General features: G+C 37.2%; 1 protein-coding gene across 3 annotated transcripts in view; it reads right to left on the reverse strand.

Moving 5' to 3' along the window:
- Positions 1 to 13,798, reverse strand: part of MARCHF1 (membrane associated ring-CH-type finger 1) — an 879,756-nt gene that overhangs the window by 71,854 nt on the left and 794,104 nt on the right. For 2 of the 3 annotated variants that reach the window (XM_058436859.1, XM_058436860.1), the window contains 2 exons: positions 12,149 to 12,228; positions 11,105 to 11,872 (listed from right to left, as the gene is read on the reverse strand). In XM_058436859.1, the coding sequence (XP_058292842.1) occupies positions 11,105 to 11,872; positions 12,149 to 12,228 (848 nt within the window). The remainder of the gene's footprint in view (positions 1 to 11,104; positions 11,873 to 12,148; positions 12,229 to 13,798) is intronic. The other variant, XM_032148774.2, reaches the window with a different exon arrangement.

Consider the following 13,798-nt stretch of genomic DNA (forward strand, 5'->3'; position numbering starts at 1 on the left):
GTACCCAGTATTCATGTTTATACACACAATGTTTATTTTCTGTTTGTATAAACATATAGGGAATCTAAATTTAATGCACACACAATAGTTTTAAAAATAAATTGTATGTGTGAGAAAAGAGAGAAAGTGTTGCTTTTTTTTTAAGACAGAGGAGGAATTTCATATTGCTAAACAGATATAAATTCATTAAAGGAAGCACATAGTTCAGTATAACTGCAATTCTGGACACACATATTGTTCTTAAATTAAGAAGTAGATAAACTCTATCTAATTCATAATCCTTCCTCTTCAATATTTTGCACTTCTATATGATTGGATATTCAACAAACTAGAAATTATCAAGGAAAAGATAAATGTAGCACAATATAGCCTCATAACCTATAAATATTGACCCATGTCTGAATGAGCATCATACTTCTATCTATTTTTGCTTGAAATTTTCTGAGATTAGAAAATTCCTGGTTGATATTCAAATCTACTTTAATATTTTTTTAAGCAAGGAAATGTCCATTTTTCTTTGTTTCTATCTAAAGGCACAACTTGTTAAATAATTGGCCTTCAGAATACATGCTATTTCTAAAAATTGGAGTGACTGTTTAGCTAAATTAGAAAGTAATTAATCAATCCATTTGGTTTCGGTCATGTAAGATAATTTGCCAGTCAAGATAATCAGTATTATTGATGATACTGTCATTTCATCCCTGGAAAGATTTTCTCCCAAACTGAAAACAATCAGACAGAAAAAGCTGCTAAGAACAAGGCATATCTTTAAAATATATAAAGAAAAGACAAAATGCCATTTCTACAGTTTTTTCAAGTTATTTTTTATAAGTTGTGTGTGTGTGTGTGTCTTAATTCATTTTTATCCATTCGAAATACAAATTACTGATCTAAAATGCTGTATAAAATAATACTAAACATTTATAATATAAAATGTGGTATTATAAACATTTTTCTTCTCTTTGTTGGAGAAATGCTTACTCTGTAAAGCACAGTACCATAGGGTATATCTGAATATTTACTGACAACTGCAGCAATTAAAATTATTCATATGAAGGAAATAAATTAGTTTGAAAACATTGAATTACGCTAGTAATGTATTCATTTGCACAGCACATATCATTTTTCTCATTTTATGATCCTATACATAGAGAGCCATTTTACCTTTTTCAAGTCTGACCACTCCAATTAGAGAGAAAAGTTGGAAGCAAGACCTCCTGACTCTATGTTGAGTAGTCCCAAGTAACTCAGCTTTGGCAGGTTACCAACAAAGTTCACACCTATATTTCCTACCAACTCAGATTTTATTAAAATCAACAGGAGAATGGTTGGTCTTTGTTCTGACAAGACTTAGCAAAACAAAGGCAAAAACATAAGAGAATAAATCTGAACTTTCTTAAGAGTCTGTTACCTCTTAGAAATGAATGCTTCATTAGGTTGCTTAGTGTAACCTTTCTCACCTGAATATTGAAGACTGAACAGCTTATCTTTTACCTGTAGAACAGACTTTGACAATAGAATGTCAGTCTCATTTTTGTACAGAAAAAATAATAGGGAGAAGTAACAGAATAAGTAACAAAAGCTGAAAAAATCTATTACCGAGTGAATATAAATCTAGGGCCAACAGGTAGAAAATATGAGTCTGACTGATTAAATATTGGATATTAAATATTAAATGTGACAAAGAACTTCCTCACAATTAGAGACTCTGAAAAGAAAGAGGCTGCCCCAGGAAATACTATGTTCAAGGATGTGATAGATGATAACATGTGCTACTGTTCCAAGGGTTTGCCGAGAGCCAATGGGAAAGTGACCTAGACAATGGGTGACTCTATAAACTCAGGCTTCCCAATGACTAAATTGTCTGAAAGATTAAGGTAAAGGGAAGTGTAATTTTTTTTTCTCTAAATAAATGTTGAGAGCAAAGCTACTCACTAAATATAATTCTACTCAAAAATCTTGTTTATAATGCACATTTTTCTTAGTTATTAAATTTCAGGTTCATCTGAAGATACACACATGAAACTGGGGAAACAGGAAATCTAAATGTTTTATGATACCACTCCCTTAGATTCATGTTCAGCTGCCTTGCTTGGTTGTATCTGCATTTGAATGATGTATTGCAGAGGTAAATTATACTTCCTGCTGTCTGTGGCTTCCATAAACCCTTAGCTACCAACCTCGACAGGGCTTTCACCAATGCTTATCTATCTTACTACGTTTAGCATTGCTGGACTTAGCAAAAACATACAGGATGTCCAACCTAGTTAAATTTGAATTTCATATAAACAATGAGTACTTCTTTAGCATGAGTACATCTATAGACCTGCATATATCCACATTTATAATTTTTCTCTTTTACTTCTATTGCAAAAAAAGTCATACCTATTTTCCCTTCCATGGCCAATCTTTCCACTTTAGGTCCTATACCTTCCTACCTTCTCTGTGGGAATTTAATAAAGAACTGAGCCTCTCAATTTTCCAAATCTTCAACGGCTCTCTGTTTGACTCAAGGGTCCCTTAAATTAAAAACAAAAACTAAAAAGGCCTCTGAATTTACCTCTCTCTCCACCTTTTATACTCTCTCTTTTCTTTACAGACTCCTCAGTTTCTGTCTGCCTTTTTGGCTGTTTTGTTCCTTCCCTGCATTGGCTTCTTTCCCCCTCCCAGGGAATATTAAACGTTGCTAGTTACAGGGTTCTTCAAGACCACATCTCAGTTTACAGAATTCCCATGGGGGATCTTGACAATCACCACCTAGCTACTCAAGACTTCCTCATCTTCATCTAAATCAAGATCTCTCCTCTGAACTCTAGACCTTGCCTATATCTCCCTCCCAAATATCTCTCTTTGGATGTTTTTCTTGCACCTCAAACTACCACATCCCAAACTGAACTCATCCTCCCTTTTTAAATCTCTCTCTCAAACAATGTTTTGCTCTTGATAGTAAAGGGTGTGGTTACCTACCCAGTGTTCTAAATCAGAAACCTGAGAACCAATTATATATATGTAATTTGTGACCAATTCTTGCTTGGTTTAGTTTCAAACATTTTAAAAAATTCATCCACTTCTTTTTATTCTCACAGCCACTGTCCCCTCTTCCTTGGGACACAGCCATGGCTTTCTGATTGATTTCCTTTGTCTTTGGTCTTGCCTCCACCAATCTATTTTCCAACAGCAGCCTAAGTGATTTTCCAAAACACAAGTCTGATAGTGTTATCCTTTTGCTTAAAAGGCCTGCAGAAACTTTCTTTTTGTTGTTAGAACAAAGTCCAAATTCCTAACTATGGTTGATAAGGAACTCCATGATTGGATTCCCCCACCTCTGCTCCCTGGCTCTCTACAAGGCTACACTGAAATCCTTGTATACCATATCTCACTCATCTCTGGGTGTTCAGACATGCCATATCATTTTCCTGGAACAGGTTACCCCTTCTCTTTGCTTGGCTTACTCTTACTTCTCATTTGGATTTCTCCCTAGTTATTACTTCCTCAGGGAAATGCTCTACTAGATGCAAGTTGTTCCTTTAGCTTCATTCACAGATTTTTTTTTACGTCTGTTTAATTACTTGTCTTAGCAACTGAAATATAAATTCATAAAAGATGACACCATTACTGTCTATTTCCAGCTTCTAAGACATTGTCTTGGCACAGAACAAATTCAAAAATAAAGTTATTTGCTATATAAATGTATAAATAAATGAATACACAGATGTGATGACAGAGCTAGAAGGGGTTGCTTTAGGCACAATTTCTTAATTAAAAAATGAGCTGATATCCAGAATCTACAAAGAACTTAAGCAAATTTACAAGAAAAAACAATCCCATCAAAAAGTGGGCGAAGGATATAAACAGACACTTCTCAAAAGAAGACATTTATGCAGCCAACAAACATATGAAAAACAGCTCATAATCACTGGTCATTAGAGAAATGCAAATCAAAACCACAATGAGATACCATCTCCCACCAGTTAGAATGGCGATCATTAAAAAGTCAGGAAACAACAGATGCTGGAGAGGATGTAGAGAAATAGGAACACTTTTACACTGTTGGTGGGGGTGTAAATTAGTTTAACCATTGTGGAAGACAATGTGGAGATTCCTCAAGGATTTAGAACCAGAAATACCATTTGACCCAGCCATCCCATTACTGGGTATATACCCAAAGGATTATAAATCATTCTACTATCAAGACACATGCACATGTATGTTTATTGCAGCACTGTTCACAATCACAAAGACTTGGAATCAACCCAAATACCCATCAATGAGAGACTGGATAAGGAAAATTTGGCACATATACATCATGAAATATTATGCGGCCATAAAAAAGGATGAGTTCATGTCCTTAGCAGGGACATGGATGAAGCTGGAAACCATCATTCTCAGCAAACTAACACAGGAACAGAAAACCAAATGCCACATGTTCTCACTCATAAGTGGGAGTTGAACAATTAGAACACATGGACACAGGGAGGGGAACATCACACACTGGGGCCTGTTGCGGGTTGGGGGGGCTAGGGGAGGGATGGCATTAGGAGAAATACCTAATGTAGATGATGGGTTGATGGGTGCAGCAAACCACCATGGCACGTTTATACCTATGTAACAAACCTGCACGTTCTGCACATGCATCCCAGAACTTGAAGTATAATTTAAAAAATGAGAATATGCATAACATATAGGAAAGCTATAGCATAATGGCACAAAGTATATCCTCAAACTCACCATCCAACCCAAGCTGGAGCTAGAACATTACCAGGAGTTATCACTTATCTTTGGGCTCTTCCTCTTTTAAAGAAACCATTAGTGGAATTCAATGTTCCTTACTTATTTTACCCTGTAACACCAAATTCCCATTATTGTCTCCATGGTTTCTGCAAGTCTACTCTCTTAGCATTCACTGATTAGGAAGCTGTCCCAAAAGGTCTGTTTGAGCACTGCCTGAATTGTTCTGAGTATTGTGGAGGGCACAAAACAGATGTAAGGCAGGACTCCTATGTTCAAGGAACTTATTCTGTAGGGAAAAGAGAGCTGACACACATGAAAGTAGAGAATATATGATACTGACTAGAAGAATTATGAGATTTCCAAGAGAGAAAAGATCACTGTGGACCAGACTAGCTTAGAAAACCTTAGAAAACCTTTTATCCTCCTTTATAAAGGAGGATAAAAATGAAGTGCATATTGAAGCATGCTTAAATATGAGCATTTGGAGACGAGGAGTGAGACATTTAAGAGGGGAAGAACTACATTTGGTGGTGGTGTAGTTGAGCATTACTGTTTTGTTTCATTTATTTTTCTTGCTCAGAATTCTTTTTTCACTTCTTCTGGTACTACTGCAGTTCTTTTTGCTGTTGAAATTTCCTTTTCCCAATTCATAAGATTTGGAGGGGTTGCCGATGGCTACATTTTAAATCCAGCCTTCCCATTCAAGGACTTGATCCAAGCACAATACCCTATGCTGCTGGTGTCAGTGATTGACTCAAAGATGGGTATGTGACCTAGGGCAGGCTAATTATATGCCTTCCCTGGGATTTCATGTATAAGTGCTTGAAAAGAACATTTCTCTTTTCTGTTAGGCTACTGCTGATAAAATGTTAAGCCTGAAGCTACCTCTGGCCAGACTGTCTCTTCCCTCTTATATATATAGGAAGTTTGTCTGCAGTTGGAGGAAATGACTCCTCACAGAGAAGGAGAGAGAGAGTGAGAGAACCACATTGTTTCTGGAGTTGCTGAAGCCATCTGTATACTTTGTTTTACTGTTCGTGTGGTTAACATACCCCTTTCTTGTTTAAGCTCATTTGAATTGATTTCTGTTGATTTTATCCCATTAGAAAAGTACTTAACAAAACAGGTAATGGGCTAAAAAGTGGATATGGTAGAGATGGAAAGTGTAGAGAAGGACTGGAATGGAACACTGGGTTGAGAAAAAAAGCACAGATCAGACACCAATATCTGGAGGAAGAAATGACAGTACTTTGTTGGAGACTGGACACATCCAATATGGAAGGAATAAGATCAAAAATGGAAAATCCAGGAAATTAGTGGACTCACTGATAGAAATGGAAGTAGTTGAAATGAGGAAGTGGATTTGAAGGGAAGCAATAACCAAACCATGATATTTGAGTTCCTGGTAGAGGTGGGACTTTGCCAGTCTATGGTTTTGGTGACATAACCCATGCTATATTGGTCTAACGATGTGAAGTACAGGAATGTAACCTAGTCATGCTTTGTGTCAGCATTCAAGGGAATATCATAAAAAACTATAGACATCTGGCTTTTCAAATACATTCTTTAGATTCTTTTCTCTCCTTTCTCTTCCTATCTAAAGCATGGGAACGATTTGTAGCATAGAATAGTGTTTCTCAAAATGTGGTTCCTGCATCAGAAGCTTCAGAATCACCTGGGAACATTTTAAAAATACAGGTTAATAAGCCTAACCCCAGAGCAAGGGCATCAGAAACTCTAAGAGTGGGTCCAGGAATCTGCATTTTAACAAGCCCTCCAGTTGACACTGATGTTCGCTAAAGTTTTAGAACTGCTGGTGTAGAGTACTCTTTCCATGTTGGCTCTACAGCAGGTGAGGCAGTCCAACATACAGTGCTATGATTTTGCATCCTAAGAATTATTCCCTTAGAAAAGTACATTTTCACTAAAGCTATCATTCAAAAACTACGTGTTGAGAATGTGCTATCTGCCAGGCATTGTTCCAGGTACTTTGGATTTTTTTTTTTTTTTTTTGAGACGGAGTCTCACTCTGTCGCCCAGGCTGGAGTGCAGTGGCGCAATCTCGGCTCACTGCAAGCTCCGCCTCCCGGGTTCATGCCATTCTCCTGCCTCAGCCTCCCGAGTAGCTGGGACTACAGGCGCCCGCCACCACGCCTGGCTAATTTTTTGTATTTTTAGTAGAGATGGGGTTTCACCATAGTCTCGATCTCCTGACCTCGTGATCCTCCCACCTCGGCCTCCCAAAGTGCTGGGATTACAAGTGTGAGCCACCGCGCCCGGCTGGTACTTTGGATTTTGCAGTGAACAAATTTGACACAGTTAATCATAATAATGCCTATATTTTAGCAATTAAAAGTTATGCTATGGAAGTGACTGCCAGGGACCTGAGTGTTGGTTAGGAGGTCAGGAAGCTGTTCCTAAAGAAATGGCATTTAAACTGAGAAAGAATAGGAAATCATCTGGAGAAGACCCAAGAAGGTAAGGTAAAGCCATTCTAGGTCTCGAAAGGGGTAGGTCTGAACACTTTCAGGGAATTAGAAACAGACCAGCATGAAAAGGTCATAGTTAATGATGGGTGGTGGAGCTAGAGGGGCAGATCTGATAGAGCGATCAACAGGGACTTGTAAATATTAAAGATTTTGCACCTTCCACTGAGGGCGATTTACAGGCCACGAACAAGTGTCAATCATGGGCTAACATGATCTGATTCATGTTTGTTTGCCTTTTAATTAAATGCAATTCCTTTTTTAAAAAAGCAAATACTTTTTCACTGTACTGTGGAAGTAACTGTGGGTATAATAGTATGATGAGTTAAATTCCCTCTAAGGTATAATGGGCTGATAGAGATACTTTCTCTGAAAAAGGCTGTGATGAAGGAGGCAAACAGAATAGAGTGTGCATATGGGGACCAGACGCCAGGAACAGAAAAGGAAGAAGGCTTAGGAGCTTCTTTCTTTTTGTGGTTGTGGCTGAGACTGCTCCTGCTATGCATGTCTGAGAGGGCAAGTTCACAGGCAATTGCTGCTTCTCTCGGGGGTCATTGTTTTGCCTACATAGAAGACCCTGGTGCTCAGGCTGTATCCATTTCTAGAGATCATATATATCTTTTCTCCTACACAAGATCTTTTGTAGTGATTTAATTCACTTTCCAGGCATCACTGCTACCTCCTTGAGAATAATTCCGAAATCTCTATGTCCTTCCTGACCTTGAATAGATTTTCAATGTTTAATATCTTTAGTACCTTGTGCTAATACATTGTGTTAAAAAATGCACACATGCCATTGTTTAGTGTCAGGCTGTGTATAGTTCACTAATTATTGAAAAATTATACACACCCAACTGTGACTGCTCTGCTGCAGTTCAATAACATGTCTCATATTGTCTGCTGGACAGCTGACCCTGGAATGTCATTGTAACCACAAATAGCTTGTCTGTAATTGAACTCACTATGTCTTTCCTAAATCAACTTGCCTCTGTCTTCTGCCTCTGTTCATTAACATCAACATTTACTGTTGTCCCAAGTTGCAAGATTTGGAGTCATTCTTGACTCCTCTATCTTAGGCTCTCACCAAATCCAAACTCTGAGATTGTCCTCATTCACTTGGTGGAATGCTAATTCGCCATTTGTTCTTCCCTTTCCTTATCCATTATTGTCCTAGTACTCTACTCAACACACAGGATACTTCCATCTCCTAAATCTAGGTTCCTTTATCAGAGACACTGGGGACTACACTGTATATGTGGCTTCATTAAGCCAATTTTATTTAGAAAAGGTCTTTCTGTGTGTGTGTATATATATATATTTTTTTTGCCCTGGAACCTTTTTTATTCTTAAAGGAATATTATGTAGAACCCCACTATGTAAGAGACATAATCATGAAGGTATTCTGGCTGAAGATGGGCTGAGGGAAGCACAATCCCCCTGACCTACCTCAGCTTTAGAGGCAGCCTCTTTGGAACTCAAGAGATCCATTGAGGGAGTTTGAAAACATGGACTTACAGAATAAATAACTCTGAATATGTAAGTTTTCTTCAAAATGTCTTATTTTAAAGAATTATTTTTTATCAATGTATGCAAACTTTCCAACCTAGTCATATAAGTTCATTTAAAATTCATAAATGCAAGTATCCCATCCCTGTTGTGCTAATGGCATTTCCCCCACCTTGAGTTCTAACGTAAATTCTATTTTTCTCAGCCCCAGTCCCTCTTCTTCTTTAGGGGTTTTCTAGATCCTCCCAGATCTCAGCAAATCTTTCTTCAGATCTTGCAGTATTCCTCTTCTTACATTCATCCTGTACTATCTTACACGCTTTTTTTTTTCGAGTATGTGTTCAATCTCTGCCACTTAGATCATAAGCCACTTAAGGGAAGAATCAGGTCTTTTGCTACTTTTTATCCTCAGCATCTAGTGTAATATGCTGCCTGTAGCATTTGCTTAGTTGGTATATTTTGATGGTAATCTCTAGCAGGAAATAATACCTATAGGCTCATCTATCTCACTTTCATTAATAGAAGTCTAAGTTAAATATCCTGTCTTTGAAAATGTTTCTCCAGAGTAGTGTTTTTAAGTTAGGAGAACCAGTCACTACGACTTTAATTGCAAGCATTATTTTTCTCTCCAATTACCGTTAAGCCTACAACTAGCTTCTTTGACTGTCTTTCACTAGATTATGTTGGAAGCTAGATTTAGGGAATGACAACAGATGGTTGCAAGTGGGAAATTCTACATTCAGACTAGAAAGAGTGGTTTAGTCCATCCCCTAACTTTTTCAGCAAATATACATATAAATCATAATTAAAATATTATAAGAAATTTACATTTATAGGTAAATTACACGGTGAGTTTCTTTGTAAATCCCTTTTAAGTCCTTTAGCATGTTTCACATGGCCCTGTACAGTCGAGCCCTCTCCACTTCTCCATCCTTCTCTCTACCACCCATCCCCCTATTCACCACAACCTAGCTGCAATGGCAAGCTTTATGTTCCCTGAATTGCCAAGCTGCTTCTCTCCTCTTGCTTCCTGCTAGTGGCAGCCTCTGCCTGGATGGTCTTCCCTGCTTCTTTCCTGATCAATTCCTGTCATCCTTTGAGCCTTAGCCTGCTTGTCACTTACTTAGAGAGTTTTTGTCTCATCTCCCACAATAGGTTAAGCTTCCTTGCTATGTGCTTTCATAGTTCTTACCATAATTATAATTATATATCAACTGTAAATGAATTTGTTTTGGGTCTCTGTTCCATATTAAATTATAAGCTGTAAGATGTTAGAGACTATACAAATCTTATTCACTATAATATTTTCAACATCTAGAATAAAGCTCAATGCATAATAGATGCTTGAATACATAAATGAATGAGGATTTTATGAATGACTATCCTATAAAACTTTCAGAGACACAAACCATTCTTATATTATTCATATGTAGAGTTTAATTCTTCTCACTCCTGCCCTGAATGGACATGAGCAGCCTTCTCTGGGTCACGTAATTCACATGAACATGCATACATATTTTATGAAGTAACTTCTGCTTTTATAAAAGCAAAGCAAAACATAACAAGTATTGTGCAGTGAAAATCTTCATTTGCTCTCATACAGAATCTAAACAGCTTAAATGATTAGGTATAATATGAAAATGTAAAAATATATTTTTTTGTTTGAAATTGTCTCATTTATGCACACTAGCATGGATATTCCTATAATTCTTTTTACATAAGGTTATTTTGAAAATGTATGCTGTTGGGTTAGAAAGAGCAAGAAAGCTGTCTCATAGCTAAAAAATATCCACATGTTGAAATCTTTTGGTATATGTTTATCAGTAAACTTAATGTGGTCCCCTTCCTTACAGGCTCTTGCAACCCCACTGATATGTCCCTGACCTGTTTCTGTGTCCTTTGAGTCTTCAATTACCCTGCCGAGTCAAACAATTGGAGAACAAATTAAAGCCAACTGCAGAGAAGATTATTTTCTGATACAAAAATCTGACCTTAAAGAACTCAAGCCTTGAATATCTTTCTGTCAGGATGCCAGCAGTTCACCAAATTTGCATTGAAAAGTCTAACATTTCACACAGTCTCACTCTTAATTCCCCCACTATTACTGTCATAACTAGAATGAGTGCAAGACTCAGCTAGGATAAATCATTATTCAGTTAAAAGGAAGGGGATATCTAATTGTACTTGGTAACAGCTTTCAAACCCATGTTTACATCTGCATTATTCTTTTCATACCCACCTTTTCTCCTTTTATATCCAATCAGAAAAAGAACAGTGTAAATAAATGTTAAGTTTTGAGGGTAGATGTCAAACACGCACCTAACTCACTGCAAAAAGAACTATATTTGGATAACATCAAGCCTTTCTCTACAGTGACTGACCTGCATACTTCTAAATTATCACACCCATCGTCATAGGTGGCAGGAGACTTCTGAACAGGGTTATTCACCTGGAGCCCTGCATCATTCATGTCCTTGCTGCCTTCTGGAACTCCTAGTATTTCAGTGCTGGAATCTGTTTCTGAAAATTTCTTCTTTATTATTTCATTTTTCCTAAGACTTTGCAAGAGCTGAGGATCTCTGTGGTGATATCTACCTTTGTTCTTCTCATGATTCCTTGAGGATCTCTTAATTTCAGAGGATCCTTGAGTCAGAGAAGTGCTGCATTCTTGGTACCTTGTACGTTTTCCTCTGTGGAGATTTAAAGAGCAACTCTCACATTCAGTCAGCTCTTGTTGCTCTTTACCTTTGGATCCCAGATCAACGAGCTCAATTCCGTTAGGAGCAGAAGACCCAGCTAAGTTTTCACACAGCTTATTATTATTTCTCCTCCTTCTTCTTGACAGTCTGAATTTAACCTGGGCTCTTCTTTTTGCCTGAATCCAATGACTCTCATCTGTGGAAGATGAATCTGAAGAATCTGTGTAAAGTTCCCTCCATCTGGGGCTTGAGATTTGAAGGTGAAAGTCATTTTTTCTCCCTCTTATTTGTTCTTCTGCAGCATGCTCATATCTCTCAGAGGCTTTTCTCCTCCTCCTAGGTCTTTGTTTTACTGATTTCTTACCAGACTCCTTCCTAGCAGGGCTCAGCACCATGACAGGGGTGCAATACTCAAATGACTCTTCTGACATGTCATGCAAGATGGCAGATCTAGACAGAGCAGCAGGCAAAGGATGGGAAATGGGAATGGAGAGGAAAGCCATGGAAAAACAGAGAGAGAGAATGATGAAAATGACAGCATGGACTAGAGGTAGATAAATAAAGATCAATTGAAGAAAATGAACTAAATGAAAAAAAAATAGCCAGTATAAATTTTCTATGGACCATGTAAAGCAGAAGCAAGAGACACACATTCTCAGAACAAAAAACAAGAATACGAATATTGATCCAAAGAATATAGATTAAGATAATTTGTTCAGCACTTACCTGCAGATGTCCTGAGTGGATGGACAGACAGACAACCTTGACTGGCTCCTGGGAGCTGTCCCTGTTGTTGGGCTGCTTGCCTGGAGAAACAAGTTAGATAATTTGGCATCTTGGTTAAGGTAATACATGGTTGATATCTTGCTTTTTTTCCACATATTTAAAAAATTGCAACAAACGTGGCTGCTGGTCATGTTGCTTATAATGCAGAACAGAGAATATAGGAAGTTAGAGGTTCGTTTTGCAAAAGTAAAACTTATTTGAGGAACCTGGAACAGCTGAGATGCTGCGCTGTTTTGCTGTTACTTCATTTACGAGAGAGGAAGATGATTCCACAAGTTTCTATTCTATTTACTGTAATCATTTGAGTGGAGTAGCTCAATTTGCTTTGGAAACAAATGAATAATACTTGAAGATCCTATGATATAAGGACTAAAGCACTATTAGGTGACAAGGATAATAATAGTCTAAGAAGTCTAATCAAATAGCCATTAGGTTGCTAGATACTTCCTGAAGCTAACATCAAGGCCCCATGAGATATTTGAAAATACTTTGTAATATTTAAAAGCCTGAATTTATTGCTATTAAAATTTCATTAATGAAACTAATAAAATATATCCCTTGCAACACTATTGGCCTTTCATATCTTTTAACCCTATAACCATACTAAGTCTGAGAATAAGAAAGCCTGAAACATCAGATTATTAGCATAAAGTTGAGTGCATTTCACTAAAGTCCTACCTTTGAAACAGTATTTTCTTCACTCTATTTGACTTTAACCTGTTGTGTTTAATACAGGTTATGATGATAAATAAAAAACTAGAATGTAGGGATAATTTTCTATGTTCCAGGCATTGTGCTATAGCTTTATTTACTGTCTCTTTAATTCTACAATAATCTCACAAGTGGAAAGTAATAATAACTAACAGTTTTGAGTGAATAGTATGTGCTTATCACTGTTATAAGCCATTTCCATATATTCATTAATACAATAAATCTTTGTAGTAAATACTATAATTACACACATGTTACAGTTGAGGAAACTGAAAAATTGGGGCTGCTTCTCACTGATAGGTGGTAAAGCTGAGATCTGGACCAGGTATCTGGTTCCACTATCAGTGGAGATCTGGGTCCAGATTCAGGCCTGTTTGACTGCATAGATGAAATGCACAATTTTGTCACCAAGAAAATAACAGTAAAGGTAGAAAGATTACCCCAAATTTCGAAGTCATTCTAAAAATTCTCATATTGGAAATACATAATCACGATTCTGAAATCCAGAGAAAGAGGAACAAATTCTAACTCAAGAGATCAGGTCATATTTGAAGAGAAGGTATAGTAGGCTAAATAATGGTCCCCCCAAATATCTCAACATCCTAATCTTTGGATAGTGAATATTTTACCTTTTATGGTAAAAGGGACTTTGCAGATGTGATTAAGTTAACTATCTTGAGTTCAGGAGATTTATGCAAATCACACTGGTAAACCCAATGTAACCATTAGGATCCTTATGAGAGGGAGGCAGTAGAGTTAGTCAGAGAGAGAAGATGAAGAATATGAATAGAGATAAGAAAGGAGGGAAGATACTACACTGATGGCTTTCAAGGTGAAAAAAGGGAAACCCTGAGGAAGGTGGCATGGGGAAGCTTAAAA

Source organism: Hylobates moloch, unplaced genomic scaffold, assembly GCF_009828535.3.
Source record: "Hylobates moloch isolate HMO894 unplaced genomic scaffold, HMol_V3 SCAFFOLD_3, whole genome shotgun sequence".
Classification (NCBI taxonomy): Eukaryota; Metazoa; Chordata; class Mammalia; order Primates; family Hylobatidae; genus Hylobates; species Hylobates moloch.